Below are 25,095 nucleotides of genomic sequence, written 5' to 3'. Positions count from 1 at the left end.
ACCGACTAACAAAACTGCTACAAGCTGCCAAACACGAATAGACATTGTACAAGCTCTCATATATCACTACACAATAAGCACTACTTCTGTGAAGACACGTTTCACTTTCGTGTTATACCGATTCCTATGTCGGAGGGATCAGCCATGTTTTTTTCTATTATTACTAAATCACTCTTTCACAATTACAATATCAGCACACCTGACGCTTGCCGCGAGAAGACGCTCGGTAATCGAGAAAACGCGCGAAACGATACTGCAGGTGCCGACGCCACCTTGAAATTCCGGCACAAAACGCTGAGACGTCATACATTTTGACGGAACCTACTGGGGATTACGCAGTTCCTTAAAGGGGTATTCAGACGGGGGAGAAATGCTCGGGGGAGACGGGGGGATTGCGCATCACGTGACCGCGACGTCACGGATTAGCGAGTGGGCGTGACCCCCCCGCGGCTCCTCGGAGGAAACGGGGACCTTTTCCCCGACAGGACAAACGATCCCCCGGCGGTGGGGGATATGGTGGAATTTCGGGCTCTTGTTTGGCCACATTGTTGCACTTGCTCCTGCAGAGAGCGGCAGTAAAGTTTAGCGGCAGTGGGTGTCCAGTCTGCAGTTGGGGTCATCTGTAGCTGGGGTCATCGTCGCCAGCAGCTGGTGAAACGGGCGGTACAAGCCACAGGAGTAGTCTGGTAACACTGAACTCCCCCTCCGTTCGCCTCGTCCGTGTGAATGGGGGGCATTTGTGGAGACTTCTCCTCGCGAGCTGACGTCACTAGGCTCCGCCTTTATCCCCCGTGCATTTCTCCCCCGACTTGACAAACCAAGTTTCAGAAAATTTCGTTCAGCCAATGTCGCCAAAGTGTACGACAGGTACACTTTGAAATCTTCGGGACGTTAAACCCCAACAATTATTATTACAGTTTGAAATCCGTAACGTCAGGGGCGGAATTTCGACGTGAAACTCAAAAACATACTTTGACCTTGATTTTCTCCTCCGTTAATAAATTTACGATTGTGAAATTAACCACATTACAGTTCTCAGAGTACACTTGATCAATCTAAGCCGATTCATTGTTTCACTTTAGGGTCGCTTTGATAGAGCCTGCACGCTTTGAATGAGCACGGAAAGTGACGGAGTAGGGACACGAAACATTTCGGTCTCCCTTGACGCGAGCGTCCCCGCTGATAATTTGAAAAGCATACGTATCCGTTGCAACTCACCCAGCTTGTGAAATGAGCATCGCCACATCTCGGGGAACGCGTACGCTTACAAGTGGAGATTCTCTTAATGTCACACCGTTGACGTAACCAGCACAGGGTGCAAGCAAGCCGCGTCGCAATTCAGCCACCGCCACGTCTGCGAAGGAGACGCAACGAAGCGGTGCGGGCGGGCATCTAAAATCATGCGGGTTCCGTCACCCATGAAAGGCGTAACCATGCATGCGTCCTCGCGCTTCGCTTGGCGGCTTAGATTTCACGGTCACCCAAACTGTCGCTCACATTCACTGCGAATATAGAAAGAAAAAGGCTATCACGGGTTAAGCCTGCTAATGCGCATAGGCCGTCATAACACAAAACATTAACTAGCACTAGATATATATATATATATATATATATATATATATATATATATATATATATATATATATATATATATATATATATATATATATAATGTGCTACTTGCAGGTAGCACGTTTTGAAAAGGAAAAATGCCTTTACTAACGTTCCGGCCGTGGCGTCAGAGTATAATGCAGCCGCTTTTATGAGCTGACGAGTTGAACTATCGGTACATTAGCTAGAACAATCGAAATAAAAATAAAAAGCAATTGGTAATCTGTCAAAAAGAGCTGTCAATTGACAGATTATCAATTGTTTCTACGTCGCTGCAAAAGGAACAGAAAAGACGAAAAAAAAAGTACTTGCAACGCAGCAAGCGCCGTCGATATCATATCCCACGAAATGGGACGGCCTTATCATCACCTGACCCAAAAGCCCACCGATGTGCATGCGAAAGCTATACTTTACGATGGCTTCTTGACGCGAGAAATACATAGCGCCGTTACATAACGCAGTTTTGCGCGCTGCGGGAACATTTTACCCGCATATCTGAAGTGTTTAGCGCAGATTGATCAAGACGGAACACGACGAAGGGGACGCACACAGGCGCTAACTTTCAACGAATGATTAATTTGAATCCTGATCACACATATTTATAGCGTGATAGTATAGGGCTTCAGATATGTCGCACCAACAAGGCCAGAAGTCAGCCCTTACTCTTACCAGCGTTCTTCCACACACTGCGCAGTGATGTCATTTTCTCAAAAAAAAAAAAAAGTAAAAAATTCAGCAGATCCCACGCGTTGTGGTAATCGGCTTCATGCGAAGCTGTCAGCGAGTACTTCTATGCTGTATATTATGGCTTTGAGCAAAGCGTTACGAGATGGATCGACGTGTTTTGGTAAGTGTAGTAGCTGTGTGCACATCTTGGGCTTATCAGGCACGTCGACAACACTGCCGTTTAAAGGGTAACTTATGGTGGGACTTAACGTCAGCCCTCACGTTAGTGTACATACGTTAGTATTATCGAAACTAAGTGTACTTTATGGTGCAATCATGCAGATATCATACGTAACTTTCGTTATTGTATTCCTCCGGGGTCGAGCAGTGTTTTAATATAGCTTGCTGAATCATAAGAATACAAATGTAATGCTTATTAGACTGCTATAAAACCGGAGCCAACACTGTAACCACAGGCGTTAATCTAATATGACGCCTGTATTGTAGGAGTAGATATGTAGTGTTTATTGCTTTCTAGTAAAATTAGATAGCCAGCACCACAACCACAATCGACGTTACACCGATATTACACCTGCATAGGCTGTTTTTGCAAACCACTTTATAGACCTGGCATGGCTCTGTGGTAGAATACCAGATTGCTACGCAGAATGCTTGGGTTCGATTCCTGCTGAGATCATAATTTTTATTATTTCCATTTGTTGGGTCAACGCAGCCGATGTCGGTTTTCCTTAACACTCTCGCATTTAAATTACCAATGTCTGTTCTCGCCGTTCCTGGGTAGATATGAACTGTCAATCACCTGTGGCGCATACCCGTACGCCGTGGCCCGTGGGTTTAGCGGGTATGTGCCACACGTGTCTGGAGGAAAGGGTTTGACGACGTACGCGACAGGATTTTCACGTTATTCATGTCATGACCCGACAGTGATATTCGTCGAATCCTCTTACCCTCCCATGCCAGTTTTGGTCTACACCAAGTTAAGGAGGCGATCATGAGAGCACCCAGACGTAGGCGGCTAGATAGAAACGCTCAAAGTGCCAAAGGTTCGCTAAGAAATGCTTCGCATTGAAAAGCTTTGCTCTGCTTTCTTTCCGGAATTTTTGGCCTTCTGTATCATGCCGAATACGTCACGTATAGGAGAGAACTCGCGTAACGGATAGGCTTATATGTAGTATAGTCCTCCTGAGTTACTGCATACACATACAGCTTTACTGGTTGCTGATATTGCTCTCGAATGCAGTAAGAGGTAGGCGCTACCTGAATATCCTCCGTGCAACCAACTTACGCCTTCGAGCGAAACATGGCAGGCGGAAAAGATGGTAAAAAACATGGCTGATCCCTCCGACATAGGAATCGGTATAACCCGAAAGTGAAACGTGTCTTCACAGAAGTAGTGCTTATTGTGTAGTGATATATGAGAGCTTGTACAATGTCTATTCGTGTTTGGCAGCTTGTAGCAGTTTTGTTAGTCGGTGCTCTCGCAATTGAAGCAGTCGGCGGCGGAGAAATCCCGATGGTGCACGTGAAAGCTGCACTACTCCGATGAGCCGACGCACGCTAACACGAAGCCAAAGGCAAAGAACGTAACTGCGTCAAAGGTGCCTCGGCGACGCCAGCGCGGCCAGTCTAGCTCTCTGGTCGCATGCAATCTCGGAGTAAGCGCTAGTAAGTGTCGATCGTGAAGCATTACTTCTTTTCACATCTCACAGACGGCGGCACCGTCCCGCTCCGCCCGCCGCGAAAGAGAATGTGTGAAAGATATAAGGCGCGTTCGCGCCGTGTCTACCATCTCTCGAGTTAGCTTAGTCGGTAGCGCGTCGGGCGCTTGCCGTCGTGGCCGCAACGTCGTGGGTTCGATTCCCAGCGGGTGTATCTTTTTCTTGGCTTTTTTCTTTCTCACCCGTTAGCGTCCATTTTATCAACGTCATATCCGTGACGGATGTACTTGGTGGACCCCGGCATAAAACACTTTCGTGTTAAAAAAATCCGGCAGATCCCACGCACTGTGGGAATCGATGTAATGCGAAGCAGCCAGCAAAGAGCTGCATACATCGCCTTGTTTGACTTTGAGCCAAATGAAATCCTTCATGCCATGCCATCTAGTTCCCCATATATCGCATGTTTGACATGCACGCATGCATCCACAATCTGGTACATGCCATGCTAATGAGACGTATATTCTGGTATGTACAATGCATGACCTGTCGTTTAGTTCATCACGCACTCGTGCCATGCCATACCAGTTTTGGTATATATCCAGTTAACAAAACGGCCGGAAGCGCACCATGACAGTGTCATGTAAATCATACCGTACATGACATGCATAACATGATTCGCATATTAGGACCTGTCATTTATGTTCGTCATACAGTCACATCGCGCAATACCAATTTTGGTGTATATCAAACGAGCGAAATGGCCGCGAGTGTACCATGAGTTTGGCATGTAAATCATGTCATACATGACATGCATATCATGGTTTTGATATTAGCACCTGTCACTTATACTCGTCATACAGTCGCGTCGCGCAATACAAATTTTGGTGTATATCAATCTAGCGAAACGGCCGCGATCGGACAATGAGTATGGCATTTAAATCATGCCGTAAATGATATGCATATCATCATTTCAAGATCCCGCCTGGTATTTATGGTTGTCATACAGTCGTGTCGCGCTTTTTATTTTGTATTTTTTCTTTTAATAGAAATTTTAGTACATTTTGTTCTTTTATCTAATTTATCGATTTTGGCCTGCGATACTTAGGTGGTGCAGGCAGGGCATAGTTTTTTTAATTTATATTTAATTTATTTTTGCCCAACTCCACTTTAAAGTCGTGTCGCGCAATAACAATTTTGGTGTATATCAAGCTAGCAAAACGGCCGCGAATGCACCAGGAGCAAATTATATCGTACATGACTTGCGTATCATTACTTTCATGTTACCACCTCTCGTTTACGTTCGTCATGCAGTCGCGTCGCGCAATACCAACTTTGGTGTATATCAAGCTAGCGAAACGACCGCGAATGCACCATGAGCGTGGCATGTAAATCATGACATACACAACATGAATGTCATGGTTTTCATGTTACCAACTGTTATTCATGTTCTTCATACAGTAACATCGCGCAATACCAATTTTAGTGCATATCAATCTAGCGAAACGGCCGCGAGTGCGCCATGAACGTGGCATGTAAATCATCTCGTACATGACATGCATGTCATAATTATCATGTTACCACGTGTCAGTTATGTTCGTCCTACAGAAATTTCTCGTCATACCATTTTTCGTATATATCCATTCATTTAAACGGCCGCGAGCGGCCCCAGATCATGTCATGTAAATCATGCTGCACATGACATGAGTGTCATGATTTGCACGTTAGGACCTGTCATTATGTTCGTCATGAACTCTTGTCACACCATACGAATTTTGTTATTTATTAAATTAAGGGAACGACTGCAAGAGCCCCAAGGCCGTGGAATGTAAATCATGCTGTGCATGAGATGCATGTCATGATTTTCACGTTATGACCTGTCACTTATGTTCGTAATACGATCATGTTATCCCATACCAATTTTGGTATACATCCGATTAGCGAAACGGCCAGCAGAGCACAAAGTCGTAGGCGGATAGATAGATAGATAGATAGATAGATAGATAGATAGATAGATAGATAGATAGATAGATAGATAGATAGATAGATAGATAGATAGATAGATAGATAGATAGATAGATAGATAGATAGATAGATAGATAGATAGATAGATACGCTCAAAGTCGCAGAAGTTCGCTAAGAAATGCTTCGCATTTAAAACCCACATGACCTACGTCTTCAATTACATCATGTTACGGCGTCATCCTATAACGTCACTGTGACGTCACAGATAGCCAAAATTTGTTACGTCCCGTTACACGACGGCACATGATGAGGTCATCACGTGACATTATCGCTTGATGACAGGTGCACCGATCCCGGAGTAGGTGCAACAACACGTGATGTGCAGAAAGCTTCGCGGGCAGAAGAAGAGGCGGGAATCAAGCGATGACGCTTAGGGCTCGTTGTGTCTTGCAAGAAGTCTGCTCTTGGATTGCATCATTTGATCCATTATCGAGTGTACAGCAGGTTTTCGCCTTCACGTGTTACACTCAGTGTAGCATGCTTCAGAACTGTTTCCTTATTTATAGCACGTCTTTCTCGTGTTCGGATGGTAGGCCGGTTCTGTATCTGTCCCTCGAAAGAGCAGTCCACAAACGGGTATAGAGTATTATACGGGGGCATCAGTCCACATCACTCGGATCGTGCGGTAGTACCACTGTCTTGCTGACTTGCCGGCCAGGCACTATGGTACAAAACGCGTTGCACAAGATGCGCAAACAGTTTTAAAACTTCAAGAAAGCTGGGCTTTTTTTAGATTCCAAGATGCGCGTTGGTTCTGCCTCATTTTTATAGAGGTGCGTTGAAAGTAGTAATGTTAGACACTTTCCAATGTGAATTAAAGTCCTAGACACTGTGGTGCGAATCTGACTACTAGACACTACAAAGCACTGTGTATGCAACTATTTTATTTTTCCTTCGCAGTGTGATCGGCCACGCGGTCTCACTTGCCTTTGGCATTGTGTCCCAAGTGTGAGGCAACTTAGACAAACCCAGCTCGCTTACACAACCAGAAAAGGACAAACAACTCGTGTTCTAACCGTTAAGGCTTGCGGGTATAAGGAGCAGGTATATTGAAGAGATATACCTGGAAAAATGCATCTTTAAGAGCTGCGTTCGCAAGCCTAAGTTTACAGAGGCTAAGCTCACAGCTACTCATATTCAAAAACGACAGAATTTAAAATGGCGCCTCTGTAAGTATGATGATCGGGTTCACTGGTTTCCCTTGCATTTGAAGCAGCTCACGAATAATGTGTAACTTCCATCACTCTTTGAGGCTCCGTTTTCTCGGCAATTTCCACAAAAGGTCAGACAATTGTGTAATCGAGCCCTAAATGCAACAAATTTCACTCAAATCGGCTTGAGCGCACTTGACGCGAATAAAATTCGGGCACTCCATTTCCTTCGCACTGTCCCTCGAGCAGCCACCGTTCACGAAGCAAGAAAAAAATGCATGAGCGCGTATATGCATTTTGTAATTGAGCGTGTAGCAAATGTCGCTATTGTAGTGGAAAACATTACGAGTGCCAAGCACGCAAAAGACACGAGAGCGCTACAATTGTTTTCCAGTCTAGACAGGAAAATGAGTGGGCCGAGTTAAGTTAGCACATCAAGGAAATATCGCGAGTGTGTTTCGGACACGCATGAGTTAGTTATCCTTAACTATGCATTGATAACTGTGTGGCTTATGAAATCAATGTACACCGCACTGTCAAATCGGCCTTTGGGGAACAACCCAGGGTGTTTACTATAAATAAATGATATTGTGATAAAGAGTAGCGCACTGCTCTGAACTGTTTAAATGAAATCTACGGGAACCGAGAGATACGCCTTTATTTTTAAAACTTGATCTGAAGCATTTTGTTCCATTCTGGAGACATTTGACGTCACTGCACTGTGATCGTCCGAACAACTTCTGTGGCCTGTGACAGTTGCGACGAAACTGACTTGCAGACAGAAACACACACACACACACACTACACACACACACACACACACATATATATATATATATATATATATATATATATATATATATACATATATATATACATATACATATACATATATATATATATATACATATATATATATATATATATATATATATATATATATATATATATATATATATATATATTGGTTCCCTGATGAAGGCCGGTCCCCGCTGAAATTTTGGAAAAATAAGTTTTGTTTTGCATGTCCTCTAATTCGTAGTATTGGCTCTACTGGATCCAAGGACGCTTTCATGTATATATATATATATACATGCGTGTATATATATATATATATATATATATATATATATATATATATATATATATATATATATATATATATACACACGCATGTATTGCCTTCTCGAAGTTAACACAATAAACTTATTTTAATCAGCAAATATAAGTGATCATGCATCATAACAAAAAATAAGTGCCTCCTTCACGCCCAGTTCCGGGAATAACCGCTGTCAATTAGTTTATTTGTCTCATCTGCAGCTAAGTAAGCAATTCGCAAATGTATTTTTTAAATTTTATTCCGGCTTCATATAGTCCGACATTTGTGAACAGCGGGACAGAAAAGAGATGCAGCCAAATCGTGGCCCGAATTTTCGGCACTGCTGGCAGAACTCGTGTTCGGTGCGACTCGTCTCGAACTATGATTCGACGAATCAGTCAATAAAATCGACCTATCAGTATTTAGTTAGCTACGAGAGAAATAAGGCAAGAGTCCACAAAGGGGCGCAGCTGTAATGCCCGGCCAACAATTGGGCACCACTGGCAGAAGACTTTCGGGAGAGGTTCAACAATAAGTAGGACTTTCTTTTTTGTTATATTTCCGAGTGGTTTTCACGATTCACAACTGTGTTTTTGTGACTTTACTATTCTTGTGCACTTCACAAGTGTTTTTTTTTCTTTTTTTTTATCGTGCGGTCCGTAGCAGTATCTGCTTTATGCAATGACAGACAGGAGGTCCCTATTTATGTATACTACATTTTTAACTGTATAAAACGGGTTTATGGTTAAGTCTTCTAGATTGAGGCGCCATGTTTGTTCTCTCGTCAAGTGATTAAAAGCTTGAGATTGATTTTGCATCAGTCCCTCGGCTAACAGCAGTTCCTACACGTGCGATGAAGAATGTTGTCTGCCGCCTAGCTCTCAAGTAAAAAGGGTGTTGTGCACTCACACGTCGTCTTGAAGCCGTCAGCGTCGTCCCGAATGGGCTTCATCGAGTTCAGCTGAACTTCACCGGAGGCCTTGCGGAGCGCAGCCGTGAGAACCATGGTCCTTCGGACTGTCCTTGAACACTTCCGTATAGCGCGTTTCCACGAGGCGCAAGCTTTGCATAAAAGCTCGTCGTCGCAGAACTCGGTTTTCTTTTTTCCGTCGCTCGCGACCGCATTCGAAGCACACACACTCGGAGACTTGCACTCGCTTAATCGTGGCGCCGACGTCTCGCTGGTGAAATGTATCGCGATAGTGTTGTCTGCCACGGAGATAGACGCGTCAAGTCACTCGTCCCAATGAGCGCGCAACTCTTGCGAAAAGGTAGCACTTGTTAAGCGGCGATAGAGCAGGCGCCTCCTCTTTTGGCAAAATCGTCGCCCGATATTCTCCTCAGCCGACGGTCAAAATTATCGCCTTAAGAATTGGATGCATTACAGTAAGCGCTTCCCCCCTTTTTTTTTCTTTGTGTGCAAGTGACAGCCAATCGGAAGGTTCGAGAGCACGCTGCAACCTCGCGCACCAACTTGTCGATAAAAGAAGTCCGCCGGGCGACAACGCTCTCCTCCGAAAGACGTCGGATCGAGACCAGCCTCCTCCGTTCACGTGGAGAGGTGAATCCGTTGACGGAACTGACGCCTCGCCAGCGATAAGGGTCCAAAGTTGCCGAAAGCGAGAGCGTGCCAGCTGCGTCGTATTCGGGCGCGAAGGAGAAGCCGCTCTGGAGCAGCAGCCGCGCACGCGCCGAACCCGCTTCGGAAACAAACTCTCGCTGGGGGGGAGGAGGGAGAACGCGCACTTTCCACGCGGCTGCACTACGGCCCATTTCCCCCTCTTCCGTACTTGTTGATCCATCGCCGAGTGCCCCTGTTACTCGCCTAAAGCCGCGCAGTGTGGCGAAACCTATCAGAAAGCCGATGTCGACCAATCAGAGTCACGTTCCTATGCGTACGTTCGCGTCACCCGTGTCGTCGTCTGCCTCGTTCGGGAAAATGGGGTCAAGACGAGTCGCCGACTTTAAAAACAACGTGAAACTGTTGGCTTTGTTCGAGAACACAGTTCATTCTCGACGTGAAATTTAATTGTCCACTTGTAAGATAATATAATAATTTCCGGCGTTTGAAGCCACAGAACCACGATGTCATTATGAGGCACGCCGCGGTGGGGGGGTCCGCATTGTTTCTGCCAACCTAATGTGCACCTAAATCCAAGTAGGTGGGTGTTATTTTTTTTTTTTTTTGCCCCCATGGAAATGCAGCCACCGTGACCGGAAATCAAACCAGCGACCACGAGCTGAGCAGCGCAGCAGCTCAGCCTTCTAAGCTTCCACCGCGGGTGTTTGGAAGATTGCAAACTTTCCCTGAACGGAGTTTCATCGTTTCGACACATTGAGAATAGCGCATACATTTAGAAATTGAGCCTCTTTCAGACGCGCACAATTTAACTGCGAACTCGCTGTGACCACGGTATGCAGCGAGGAGACAGCACGTATACAAACCAGGCACTCACTTGTGCGCTCGATACTAAGCGAACAGAGCTGCTGCAGCACCATTTTCTGCATTCAACTTGTGGGAATCGCCGCCGATAAATCCCCTCGCCCCCAATGGCTACGGCACGGATCATGATCCAACGGCTGTGCGCATGTTCCACGCGTCAGGAGGAACATATAAGAAGCGACCGTGGACAGCCAAGGGGGAGTGGCCGACAGACTGTCGCGGAGAGCGCTCGTGTACGCGGCGTGCGCCCCGCCGGGGCCAAGGTTAGGAGCCGGAAGTTTTGCTGTTGTTTTGCCTAACCGCTGAAGTTTGGTTTAACTAATAAATGCTATTGCAGTTCTTCAGCAGTTTCTGACGGCGTTCCTTGGGGCGGACGGCCACTAACCCCACAAACTCTACCTTTTGTTTCGAATAACTTTGGTCGGTCTGCGTCGCGTTGTACGTGCATATTCTTTTGTATCCCTTAACCAACCCTCTCAGAGGAACGAATACTATACGCCATCGCCCAGACTTAACGTCGCAGAAGAAAGTAGTACGAGCGAGCCTTCCTGCGATCTGCTGGGCTGTCTGAACGACTCTAATTGGAACACTCTCATGTGTGTGTGTGTGTGTGTGTGTGCGAGATTGTGTTTTTGTTTCTTCTTATTTATTTTTTGTCTCTCTTTGCAATCCCCTATTTCCCCACGCCGGTGCACGGTATACCATACCGGATACTGGTTACCCTCCCTGCGTTCCTCCTCTCTCAACACGTAGCCGGGAGAGGGGGCATTGTGTGCAATCCCACGGCTACGCCTACGAAGCTTCGTGTCACCCTCACATTTAATCTGCGAAAAAAAAAAATAGACCAGAAATGCGGATTTGAACGCTGCATTTTCCGAATGAAGAGAAGTTTTAATGGCGCGAAGTTTAAGTTTCAGCCAGAAGAGAGAATCTGCCGATGATGCGAGCAAAGCTTGTCTGTGCATTGTCGAAGGTGATGAGCACGTCTTTAATTCCAGCACCGCTTGTCACTAGCTTCATTATGACCGAACTCGATATCATTCATTTCCCAGAAAAGCGAGAGTTCGCAACGTCGATGACGAATTCAGACCATTTCGCATCAGCGACGGTTCTTGATTACACTTCATCTTATGCGCCAACGACATCACCGAAGGCCGTTTTTTGACCTGTACACTGTTATTGAGATTTCCTCACTCTACAGCGCTTTTTTTTTTGCATGTGGCGTGACCATCTATTGCTATTGCAGTGAAATCTTGCGCATTGAAATCCTTCTCTCCGACGCCCAGTGCCTAGCGGGCCTCTTCACCTTAACAAGACTGTTGTCCTTACAACAGCATATCTCTCTTTATAACGTACGTCAGCCAGAACATTGGAATGTCTACACTGCACTGAATATATATATATATATATATATATATATATATATATATATATATATATATATATATATATATATATATAACAGAATAACAGAAGTAACAGTGGTGCTACAGCATATAAGCGCATACGTTTCGCTTGCAATGATCACGTGAGCGCAAACATCATAAAAGCAAGTGCAACAATCAGACATGAAATATATATTGGGGCCCCGTATCACATCCTACTTACAAGCAATCAATTCACAAGTCACGACACGTGCACAAGGATTACAGCTGGTACAAGCAATAACATCTACAGCGGTCACTTGTGCAAGACACTAAGTTTCCCCGCACTCTCATTTAAACCGCCCGCGACTGTATTGAACTTAAAGATGAAAAATGATTCGCGAACTTCCCTGTCATGATGCGTTCGGAAGCCAGACTCCAGAATCGTGGCTCTAATGTTGTCAAACGAGTGGCCCATTGCGTTAGCATGCTTTGATATTGGAAGGTGAGGAAGTGAAGAGGTATGTGTTAAACCGATATCGGAAGGGTGTTTCGGTTTCGCCTACGTATTGCATTTTGCAGATTGAGCATTCCAGGAGGTAAACTACATTACGCGTGTCGCAGTTATAGCCACTATTTATTTTCACGCTGAAGTTAGATGCGGTGCTGTTTGCGATAAGTGAAGTGGTCATATGGTGGCAGACTTTGCAACGAGGTTTGTTGCAAGGACGGCAGCCAGTAGATTTATTGCGTGTGCTTTTTGACGACGTGAGTAGGTCACGCAGATTTTGGGCTCTTCTGTACGTCACACGCGGTGGTTCTGCGAAAATTGATTTCAGTCGTTCGCTTTGTAGAAGTATGTTATGGTGCTTTCTTAAAACGGCATTTACGTGCTGCGCAGGCGCGGAAAAAGTTAGAACAAGGTTAGTGTAGGAGAAAACCGGCTGTTTATTTTTGGTACTTAAAAGTGCTTTGCGGTCCTGGTTACTTGCCCTTTTGATGGCGTCATCAATAATCTTGGAAGGGTATTTCTGTTTTGATAAAGCACTCAGCATGCAGTTATCCTAATTTTATTTGCCAACGGTACCGGTGGACCGGTCTTCGGGGCTTATAAGCCCTGACGAAGACCGGTCCACCGGTCGAAACCGTTGGCAAATAAAATTAGGATAACCGCTTAGTTGTGTCTCCTCTCTTCCCAAGTACGTTTGGCCCATTGGAAAAGCTTTGTCAGTATATATATATATATATATATATATATATCGCTGCTACTTGCCATTTTCTTGCCACGTCATCCTCGCTACGTTGTTGCAAAATAAGTTCAATTACATTCAGTTTATTGAAGGCATCCTCCCACAGCAGAAGAGTAGCGTCGACTTATCCTGATATAGCCACAAAGAAGGGCGTAATACTTGAGAGTTCATAACCGCATCCGTCAAGCGCATTGCTATCGCCTTCTCCAGCTGTGAACGCCGAATGGGCACTCTTCTGGGCATCTCTGTACATCGAATGTACGCTGCGCTACGTAACAGTGCTGCAGGGCAACTGAGAGAACGCGCACTATCGCAGACACGGCCGGTCGAGTCTCGCTGAAGTGGAGCCACTTTGGGACACAATAGAGTCAACTTGGTCGCAACTGCGGACGTTGCGGTGAAAGCGAGAAAGAGCTCAGCGTGCCCTTGACCGAACAAGTTACTTTGCTTTTTTTTTTTTCTCGAGAGGGGACATTCTTAATGGGGAAATGAAAGGCCGCTTCCCGTGATTGTCTTGCTCGGCATCGACAAACAGATCCTTGGTGAGGAGGTTAAGCCTACACGGGGAGCATCTCTTTCTTTTTTTTACTCTGGGACATCATTTTATTTGGAAAAGTGAGAATAGAAAATATTCTTCCAGAAAACAAATTTATTCCGGAAAAAGAAATTGAAGCACCTTTACTGACTTAACGTCGCGAAGACGGGTTAAACGGCAGAGCTGGTGGCGTCACATTGCATTATGCTTTTAGTAGAGCACTGCCCAATGTTTGTGGCACACACCCGCTAGGAGCTGCGTTACGCTCCGCAGGGATTAACCTCCACCTTAAACAGCTGCGCTGGTAAAAGCTGCATCAGACATGAAATACATGACACGTTTGCTCCCTTACAGTGCAGCGGTTCGAGAGATTTAGAGAAATCAGCAAACTATCCAAGTCGGTTAAGGTGCGTCTTTATGCGTAATTATGGTAATTCTGGGATCGTACTTGCAAGAAGCCCAGATGAATATGAGGCACGCCGTAGGACCCCAAATTAATTTTGAGCACGTGGGGTTATTTAATGTACACGGGTTTTCTTGCAGCCATAGAACTGACTGCGAACCCACGTCCTCGAGGCGCGACACCTTACCTGCTGCACTCCCGCGGCACTTCCCTTAAAGTGTCATTCAAATAATACTTGTATGATACGTTAAGTAAAGAAAGCCACGGCTGCGTAACTCGCGTGTGTAGATATATGACAATTGCACGTAAGATTCGAACAATCTAGCCCCTTTCCATCCACGTCAAACAAGCGCATGCAAAGCACACGTCAACGTGGATTTTTGGGCTAGTTGGTTATATGCTTCAGAATGGGGCATAGCGCTAACACACAACGGTATAAATAGATATAAACACCACGGAAAGCAACGGTATAAATAGATCCGTGCGCAAAGCACGGATCTATTTATACCGTTGCTTTCGAAAATAAACAATCAGTTGAAAGTTAGCGCCTGTCCTGTTGTCTCTTCCTCGTCCGTGTGTGTTAGCGCTATGCCCCATTCTAAAGCACACGTGTACGTACACACACATGGTATATACTGACCGCCCCATAGCTGCGGTGGTTATTATTACTATGTGCCATGCATGCGTGCCACTATTGCTTTACATAGCGGTAACTTGCCTGAATCAACGCAAACGATCAACTGAACACTGAAATGAGAAAATGTCGCTTCAAGGCGCACATGTGCGTCCTTCATTCGACACAGCAGGAGGAGAACATGCGAGCGTCCACATTGCGCTTTGTTCGCGCGCATTTTTTCCGTGCTGTGTGGACGTCGATTATGCAGCAGCAGCATCAGCTCATGGCACGCAGCAAAGCGACGGGGCTTGATCACCGGCGGACGCCTTGGCGCGCCGCTCTGAAGGTCGAGGGAATAACGAGAGGAGGGCCACTGCACATTTTCCGACGCTGTGCACGGCAAAGGTCGTCTAGGGCAGGGCGGCGGTGCGCTAGCAAGAAAGCGCTATCCGCGACTAACTTGGCGCGTCTTTTGATGACGACATTTAAAGGACATTTCAATCAACTACGTGCAGTGTAATGCGCTTACATCATTGAGCACCACGAGCGTCAAATGGTCGCCTTCGTGCTTGTACTTATTTGAAACCATTACGTGTACTACGAAGAAGTGACGTAATAAACTGCTTTCTATAATAAGCGCGCAAGATACGGTGGCCAGTGACCCGTTGGTTCAACATACGGTACCGGCTGCAGCATTTCGGAATGAAAAAAAAAAAAGAAAGGAAGGTTAATTTTCCGCGGCCACGGCATTTCGCGTCGCCTGTGGGTCGCTTTGGCACCATAGTACTACACTTAATAGAATGCGTTGCTGGACGAGTTGGTTTATTGACTTAAAATAAAAGCAGAGTGCAAAAAAGACAGGACAAGACAAAAGACGTCTCTCTTGCACTGTGCTTTTATTTTAAGCACTACACTCGATGATGCCACGCTCAGACGAAGGCTCAAGCTTAGGTCAATTATATTAAAATCGGCAAAAGTGAATGCCACTGGAGAATACAGCCGTACAGCTTCGTGTTGTATACAGAACATAACTATACGCTCTATAATAAAAAATTACGATGTACGGTAGCGTATCTGATGTGAGACCGCGTAGAATAGTACGGCTCGGGGTGAAATTCAGCACACACTTGAGAGAGAAGCATTTCGAGCGTTGTGGGATCCCGCGACACCTCCCTTCTTCCAAACTACAGTGCCGATGGAGTTGCCCGGACGTCGGTCATGTATGCTACAGAAATCTCGTTTGTCGAATGGAGCTATATCAGAGGAAGGAAAGCCGTGGCTTTGTATAGCCTAAGCATTTCGCTTAGGCCCTTGTTCACACAGGCTCTGAAAATACCTGAGAGAGAGAGATATATATATATAAATATTTTAATGAAGCTGGAGATGTTTGCCTGGCTGTTCGCCTGACCTCCAGGTGCTGGGTGACGATTATGATATATACAGTGATAACCACATAACACATACAGTCACACAAGTTTACAAAGTTTCGTTCAGGCTCGTGGCCCGCAAGAAAGTCAACAGCGCTTTCGTGGTACGTTACGCACGGGTGCTTCTTTGCCATGGGCCCAGAACCATGTCGCAACTCTAAGCACGATCCCCGTTGAAGATGCAAGGCCGCCTTCAGAGACTGTCTCTCTGATGCGTATCGCTTGCATTCACAAAGAATATGATGTAGATCTTCTTGGACGTTACATTGGACGCACATTGGTGAGCCCGACAGCTTAATCTTGCTCCTGAAGTAGTTGGTGTATGCGACGTGTAGTCTGATGCGGTGCAAGCATGTTTCATCTTGTCTGTTTAGGTCTCGCGGCATATCGAAGTTACACGATGGGTTGATCTTGTAAAGACAAGCAGAGAACTAAAGCAAGAACGCCATTGCAGTTAATAAACTTACAGGTGACTTATGATCGGCTGTGACAAATCTTAGCGAACTTTTATGTAACATGTGGTCGTTTCGTTTGTGTCAGCATTTGTGTTTTGTAAACTTTTCTGTTGAGCGGGCACTTTTTGTGTATTGAAGAACGGGTATTGAATGCCTGAGTGCTTTTCTATGTGCCTTTGTTTAGCTTTATGCTTGTACTCATTACTTGGCGGCGGCAAATGCAACGTAAGAGAACAGGAGTAGCAGGCGCCAAACATTGGCTACAGTCTCTCCTTATGTACATTTGATAAAAAAAACACGCATTTATCACTTCCAACACGTATGTACTGTTCTGAGACATACAATACGCACGTGGGCAGCGCATATATATTAGAAAGGATTTGTTTTGCGTGCCGAAACCGCAATATGATTTTGTACGAGACTCAGGATACATCGTGTAGGGGATTATTTTTGACCACGCGGGGTATGTTTGGGTGTACCTAAATCTGAGTACGCGGGCGCATTTCGCCTCTGTCGAAATGCGGCCGCAGTGTCCGGTAATGATCTGTCACGGAAGGGAGTACGCCATGATTATCATTGCAACAGTGCACCGAGCGACAGGATGTTTATACGTTTTATCTTCTCTATTCGGCCCTGCCCGCACGGGCGTAGCAAAAAAATAATAAAATAATAAAGCAGCGATAAGAAAAGCTTACCGACAGACCCATATCGTTGGCGACTACACAGACCGGAGACACGCTAGGCAGAGCGTACAAAAGTGCTGCTTTATTCGCGATCACGTCACGCGTGTTTGCCTGTATCATTTCGCAACTCGACCGTCGAATTGCGAAATGATGGCCGCATCGGTATCTGTGGTCCATTTTGATTCTTTTGTTGTTTCGCCTTTAGGTCACCTACAGTACATTCTACCGAAAATATTCGTTTTTAGAGCGATAGGCGTACTCCTCCCGCTACAAACTTGAAGCGCCTTTGTGCGTGCGTTTGACCTTCAGCTCGGCCAAGGTCAATTTCGTCCTCTTCCTCGTAATGGTGCGAGAGAGAGGAAAGACAGGGATGTTAACCAGTTTGGCATAACCGGTATGCTACCCTGTACAGGGGGAAGGGATGGGGGAGATTGAAAGACGATTAAAGAAAGAGAGCAAAAGAGGGGAACACACACATCACTTCACAGCGCAGAGCGGCAGTCTTGTGCGGCATGCGGCATCATTAAGAGTCTACAGCCGCTCGTGCAAGTCTGTTGTCCTTAGGAATTTGAGCAATGCCTTGGTTGCTTGAATTCTCGATGACTTTTCAGGATGACATTAGAGAATTGTTTCTAGTGTCATCGTTCTGTTGTGAAGACGAGCGAGAGCGAATAAGAGGGATCGTCTCTGCGCAGCGTAGCGAGGACAGTAGCAGAAGATATGCTGCAAGGTCTTCTCGGTGCCGCAGGCGTCGCAAAGAGCGTTGTCGGCCATCCCTATTCGAAACGAATATGACTTCGTGAAAGTCACTCTTAGCCATAAGCGGCATAGCAGAGTGGCCTCTCTTCGGCGGAGTCCAGATGGTATTTGAAATCGCCGCAACTCGTTTAGGTAGTGGCGCCGATAGTTTTGGCTTCTTGAGGTATTCAGTGTTGAGTCCGAAATATTCTTTGCGATCCTTTGAAGTATGGCAGCAGCATCAGACCTTGAAAGGGGTATAGCCTCTTCCTTGTCGCCTTGCAAAGCTGACCGAGCAGCATTATCGGCATGTTCGTTGCCAAGCACGCCGCAGTGACTTGGCAACCATTGAAATGTCACTTGGTGCCCCTTCTCGAATGATGTATGAATGAGGTGTCTTATCTCGAATACCAGTTGTTCGTATGGTCCACGCCGCAGGGCTGACAAGAGAGATTGTAGGGCCGTTTTGGAGTCACTAAATATTGACCATCGCTGCGGTTGTTCGCGATTAACAACACAAAGTGCAGCGCGTTGAGATTTCTGAAAACCTCAGTGGATGGTGCATTCTTAAAAGCTGATGCGATGGTTCGTACAGCTCTCTTTTGCAAAATGGTAACGACGGAGCAATATGAAGCATATGTGTAGCTCCATGATTCGACGCAATCGGTTATGTGAGAGTAAAAAACGTTAGATATATGCAGTGTGTGTAAATTAAAGTAGTTTCTAGCCTCAAATAATGTAAAGCATGCAAAGCTTAGTTTTCTACACAAATTGTCAATACGAGATGTCCAGTGGAATGAGGGTCTAGAGTCACGCCAAGGTAAGCATACGCGTTTACCTTGTCAATGCGAATTTCCCCAATGTACAGACCACGTGTTTCAGGTGTCACTTTTCGTTTACAGGCGAAAACAACGTGCTTGGGTTTTTTTTAGTAATAAATTGTTTCGTTTAAAGCACTCAGATGTTGCTTTCAGTCCTTTATTGGCGAGTGATTCGGCTTCCTGAAGAGAGTGACGTGCTATGAGTGAGGCGGTGTCATCTGAATATATAGCTGCTTGCACATGGGTTAAGGATAGAGGGGAATCATTAATAAAGAGCGAGAACAAAATCGGTCCAAGTACTGAAGTCCGTGGCGACAAATAACTGCGAAAGAACATTGAAGATATTCCTCTAAATCCATAGCGTTCGAGTTTGTTTAGCAAGATACTGTGGTCCACTGAATCAAAAGCTTTTTTTTTATATCTAGGAAGACACCTCTGACGAATTGGTTATCGTTTAAAGCGCGGTTTATTATTTCTCCCACAAAGCTTACCGCAGTAAACGTACTGTGTTCTTTCCTGAAGCCACGTTGATTCCGAGTTAGGATACTGTATTTTGTAATAAAGTCTATCATTCTTTTGGCAACAAGCTTCTCAAAAAGAGTGTTCACGCAGGAGAGAATCGTTAAGGGGCGGTAATTTGCTATGTCGCCTTTGTGGATTGGTGTCACCCTCCCAATCTTAAGCTGCTCGGTGTATACGCCTGTCGTGAAGGACTGGTTGAAAATAACAGCCAGAGGTATGGATAAGGTTTCAATGTTGTCCTTCAATATTTTAACTGGTATTTCATCATGTCCCATGGCTTTGTTTGGTGACATCTGACGTTCAACTGCAATAATTTCAGCTTCACTAATTTCTCGGAAAAAGAAAGTGCCCTTGTGAACAGTAGGGAATGGTGAGTTATATCTTGCGTTTTTACAGGTTGCCGGCTGCTTTCCTATGGTTACGAAGTAATCATTAAATAGTTCTGCTAGTTCCATTCCATTACAACCTACGATACTTAAGTCTGGTAAAACAGGTTGTTGGGGCTCCGGACTTACAACCGCCTTTATTATACGCCCAAATTTCCTTTGTGTTACCGTTAGCTTTCGTGATAAGGCTACTGTAATATTCCTTTCTTCATTTTCTCATCATCGACAACGACAGATTGCGCGTGTTTCTGTATAATTCTTTCTAATAACCGTTATATCTATTTGGCTTCATTTTGGTCAGCCAATGTTCTCTTAATCTAATAATTTTGCGTATTTCTTCGTTCATCCAACGGCAAACTGGTGTAGACAGGTCGCTGATCTGCGAGATTTGCACTCTACTTTTAGGCATCGTGACTGCAAGAGTGATGAAAAATTTGCGTAGGCTGCGTTCGCATCTGTATCGCTTGAATCGAAAAATTGTGTTTCCTGGATTGCCCGTGTACTCTTTTTGTAATCTATCCTAAATGGTTGTGCCGAAGTTCGTTTAGCTGCCTGTAGATAAGCGCCAGAAACATAAATAAAGGTTGGGAAATGGTCTGACATGTTTTGTGATATCACGCCGGCGGTGATAGCTTCACTATCAATGTTTGACAAAATGTAGTCAATTGTTGTGGATGACGTTGTTGTAACTCGTGTTGGGGCTAAAATATGATTTCTAAAGCCGTAACGATTACACCCTGCCCTGTAATGATTACGCCCAGCTGTGTTTATCACTGAATGACTTAACGACTTCAGACACCAACGATTCCGCGAACATATTAAAAAAGAAATACAGCTCGACAGCGTTTCTTTGTCAAAGACCAAAAGTTGGTCGAGATTTGCCGGCCTTGCGTGGCGCAACCCTTCTTATCTCGAGCTGTGGTCAAGTGGCCTTGTGTCCTATCCCTGCTCCACTTTGCACAACGTTCAAAAACAAGCCGTAGGATCGCGGGAATAATGCCTCGAAATCTCCAGCCGGGTCTTTTCCGTAAACTAGGCTTTCGACATCGTAGCACAGTTTGCCGTGACGTGCAGTAAGCTTGACGTATGGTAGTGACGAGACGAGGGAACCAGACAAACGAATTGAAGTGCTGGCGTTTCGTTGTTTCAAAGTATGTATAACGCACATAGGCACGTGTCCACGTGACACGTATGTCCGGCCTTGCAGAAAATGAGCTTTGGTCATAGGCACTCTGGCTGTGTCAATAAAATAAAACCTACGCATACGAATCAGTTGTACGTATAAGTGAAGCGAAAAAAACCTACTAATTTATGAAAGGACAAATAAGCCACACTATGTATGGAACCCACACCACTTTCCCCTCTCTCTTACGCGTAAGAAGCATTCACAACTAAAGACTTCATACATGAAGCGAATTTACACGTGTATTTATGGCACCGCGTAGTACTATGTCTAAGGGCAGGCTTTCGAAACAGAAAAGAAATCCGTAGTACGGTAAGTTAAGTTTCACACTTCCCATGCGGTGCTAAGAAAGCTGTGCTGCTAATTCTGTGGCCTTTCCCAGTGTTGTTTTCTTCCCGAGAGAGCCGCTGTAATACAGACGCATGCGCCGTGGTGTATCCGGGAACAAATCTCGCGCTTCCCGTTCCAGCATCTGACTGGGACGACCGGAGAACAAGGTCTCCCACCGCGGTGGTCGACGACCAGAAAGAACCGCTTGCGACCGGCCGAGCGGCTTCGAAGAAACTCTGTCGACGAGTTTGATTAACTCTTTCCGGTCCTTCAGTAAGACGTTCTGGCGGGCTAGTTGGTTCATGGCGTTTAAACGCAGATGAAAAGATGAGGGCGGAAGAAACACATCCAATTTTTGAAAGCACAAAGTTCTTGTTCAAATCGAGGCTGAAAGCCTTTCGTGCCATAAAAACTCTTCATGCGTTTTCTCCAAGCGGTGTTGCTCCCTTTCACCTTTACTCCGGTTTTTGTTAAGTGACTTCAGGCTTTTTCGGTTTGTACACGTGCGCAAAGCTTAGTCAGCTTTGTGCCACGATTCGCGGTGTTCGTATGGCCGCTATATTGAATTGCACTCTCACTCGGCGGTGTTCTTAGGTTTGTCGGCAAATGTGACATTTGGTCACATGTGCGGGTTCCTCTTTGAAATATCTGTTCCATGCTTGCCAGAAATAAACAGTAATAATAATATCTGGGGTTTAACGTCCCAAAACCACGATATGATTATGAGAGACGCCGTTGTGGAGGGCTCCGGAAATTTCGACCACCTGGGGTTCTTTAACGTGCACCTAAATTCAAGTACACGGGCCTCAAACATTTTCGCGTCCATCGAAAAAGAAATAAAGAGTCGGCAGTCTGCGCTCGTGGTGTTCTGTATATTTCTCTTACTTGTGTCCTCGTCTGTTCGCGCAGTTTAATAACGTTTAAATCGTCGGCTGACTATGCGATGCTTATTTTCGCGTTCAAGAAAGCTCGCGATTGCATCCTCCGATGACGTGATTTTCATGTGCTCAATGTAATTGGATATTACTAAATCGGACGCGTGCGCCGTCGCATCCGGGAACAAATCTCGTTCATGCGTCAGATTTAAAGGCCGGACAAATGCTTTTAAGCCAAGCTAGGCGTCTCGCACTTTTCAGAGAAAAAAAAAGTAGTGTGCAGCGTCTCATTAAAATAGCTGAATTTCAGTAAATTATTTTTTCACGCTGCGCTAGCAAACCATGCGCATCAGAAATAAATATAAAAAGAAGCGGGCGCCTCGAAACATGTCTTGCTGCCTTTGAATAATCATAACACAGTTTCTTCGGCATTTAAGCGATCGCTTTGGTGACTGTAGTACAGACGCAAAAACTTTACATCTCGTTTTTCCTGTTGCAATGAGTACCTAACGAGCTACTTATGACGTCTGGAAATCTAGTTTACTCAAGCGCACGACGGTTGAATATTTGGAGGTGGTTTCATAGCGCCCATTCGAAGTTTCAGTTTCAGAGAGCGCCGAAACTGATGGGGCTGGTTTTAGATGCGAAAGCATGTTATGGTCGGGGTAGTGTCCGTTCTGCGGCGTCCGCACCCATACTGCGCATGCGCCAACTCCGCCCCCGCCCTCTCCTCGCGTGAGCGCGAGGAGGTGGGAGGAGGTGGCATGAGCGTTGCCTACGCTTAGTTTCTCCTCTCCCGTTTCTTTCTCTCCTCCACAGCTGTGCGCTCGTATATAATGCGGCGCGCGCTCGCTCCCTTTGCACTCTCCTTTGCAACGGCGTTATGGACGCTCGCGAAGCTGAACGTAAACGGCAACGCCGGCAAGCGAACCTCGAAGCTGCGCGGCTGCGAAAGTGCGCGTTCGCTGTGCTTCCGTCATTCTCTTTTTGTGCAACGGTGTGCAAAACGCAATGAACAACGTCAACGTCGGCGCTAGTTGCAGCGGCAGCACCACCTCCGCGGAGCAGAGGAAGGCTCGGGAAGCAGAACGTAAACGTCAGCGTCGGCAATCGGCAATTCAAACGCCTCGACAACACCGTCTCATAAGTCACATAAGAGAAACGGAAATGGCCAGCAGCCCGACATGTGACAACTGTAGCTGCGAGGAGACAATCGCCCATCTTCTCTGTGAGTGTCCTCGCTTCAGTGCACCAAGAGAAGAACTGTCCAAAGTGTTAAATAATCGTCCACTGTCAGAGGAAGAGATCTTAGGACACTGGCTGAAACCATCCTCGGCACAGAAAGCTTTGAAAGCGTTATTGCGCTTTTTGCGCAAAACTAGTCTCATAGACAGACTTTAGGCAGTGTCGTTTATCGTACTATTGTTCTTTTTTTTTTCTTCTTATTGTAACATATCTTTTCTATCATCTTTCACTCCCCCTTCCCCTTTCGTCAGCACAGGGTAGCCAGCCGGTCTGAGAACCGGCTAACCTCCCTGTCTTTCCATTTTTCGTCTCCTCCTCCGATGCGCACCCCCCGCGATGCTTTCGCATCCCACCATGGTTGCCCGTAGGGAGAGATTTTTGTGTAAACACAACTGGCTACATGAGCACACGAAACAGGGAGCACCGCGTTGACAACTCTTTTCAACGAAGGACCCCTGAGTGCCGCCATATCTGGGTGGTTGTAAGTGTACACGTGACACCCCCCCTCCCCTCACCCCCACAAAAAAAAGATTGCCCTGCCGAGCAGGGTGTCGGAACGAAATGTTTTCTTGTTTCTGTTTTAACCCATATATGCTCAAACTCAGAAAAAATGACAAAACAAATATTTTTTTCACAAAAATTCTACTTCTACCCTCAAAAGAAAGCACAAATTCTTTATTTACTGCCAGGTAAACGCAACACTGTTTTTCAAGCCGTCCTATACATATAGGACACTGGGCATTAGGGGTGCTATGTGCGGGTGTGGTAAGCCTCGAAACATTTCACGTGCACATAGACATTGCACTTCTTTTTCTCCATGACGTCTTTCACACAAAGCACGCGTTTGCCCGGAGAAAGCGGTCGGCACGTGGCAGCATGAAAATCAAGCAATGTTTAGGCTTGCACACATTGAAAGTGAGGCCTGCTTGATGTGCTGTTGGTGGCGCTAGTCATCAGCTAAAGAAATAGCGATGTTAGAGTGCTTCAAAGAAGCGTCCTATGTGTAGGACACTGGGCATATATATGGGTTAATATCGTTTCACCAAAAAAAAAGTTGCGTTACGTTTCTGCTCTGCAAAGGAAAAAAAGAGAATGTTCCGTAACGGTTCGTGATTGTTTTTATTTGTGCACAAAAAAATTTGTGATTAAGGCAACGATAAAAAAATAGCACATAAAGACATCAATTTTTCGCATAGGCGAATTACGAATTCCCTGAGCAGGATGGATGCTTTGCGCCAAGGGAGTGGGCATGATCTGAGAAGTAGCCCGTTATCGAGTGCAGTCTCTGATATGCGAGACCGCTGTTCTGATACAACAAACTTCAGCGCCGACAATGCCCTCTCCACGCGGCAAACATAAACAGCTCCGGTTGCCACTCTTTTCATTTTTTCGTAAAGTTACAACGCATCTTTACTTTTGGAATCCCTGCCTGAAATGCGCGCTAATGCTGTCCCCTGAGGTATGCATTAATGGTCACGTGGGATGACCTCAGTTGTTACGGATCGCCAGCTGTTCTCTTGAACTGAAAACCGATAAAAATATTTCCGTTTCACTACGGAACGAAATTATACATAATATCTATGGTATTAAG

At 45.6% G+C, this 25,095-nt stretch overlaps 1 protein-coding gene across 1 annotated transcript in view; it reads right to left on the bottom strand.

Moving 5' to 3' along the window:
* Nucleotides 1-9,293, bottom strand: part of LOC119400442 (sodium-independent sulfate anion transporter) — a 104,929-nt gene extending 95,636 nt beyond the window's left edge. The window contains exon 1 of the mRNA XM_037667476.2: nt 9,138-9,293. Within this exon, the coding sequence (XP_037523404.1) occupies nt 9,138-9,234 (97 nt within the window). The 5' untranslated portion in view covers nt 9,235-9,293. The remainder of the gene's footprint in view (nt 1-9,137) is intronic.
* Between the last annotated feature and the right edge of the window lie 15,802 nt (nt 9,294-25,095).

The sequence above is a fragment of the Rhipicephalus sanguineus genome, chromosome 7 (genome assembly GCF_013339695.2).
Source record: "Rhipicephalus sanguineus isolate Rsan-2018 chromosome 7, BIME_Rsan_1.4, whole genome shotgun sequence".
Lineage (NCBI taxonomy): Eukaryota > Metazoa > Arthropoda > Arachnida > Ixodida > Ixodidae > Rhipicephalus > Rhipicephalus sanguineus.
This window is presented reverse-complemented; position numbering and strand designations above follow the sequence as displayed.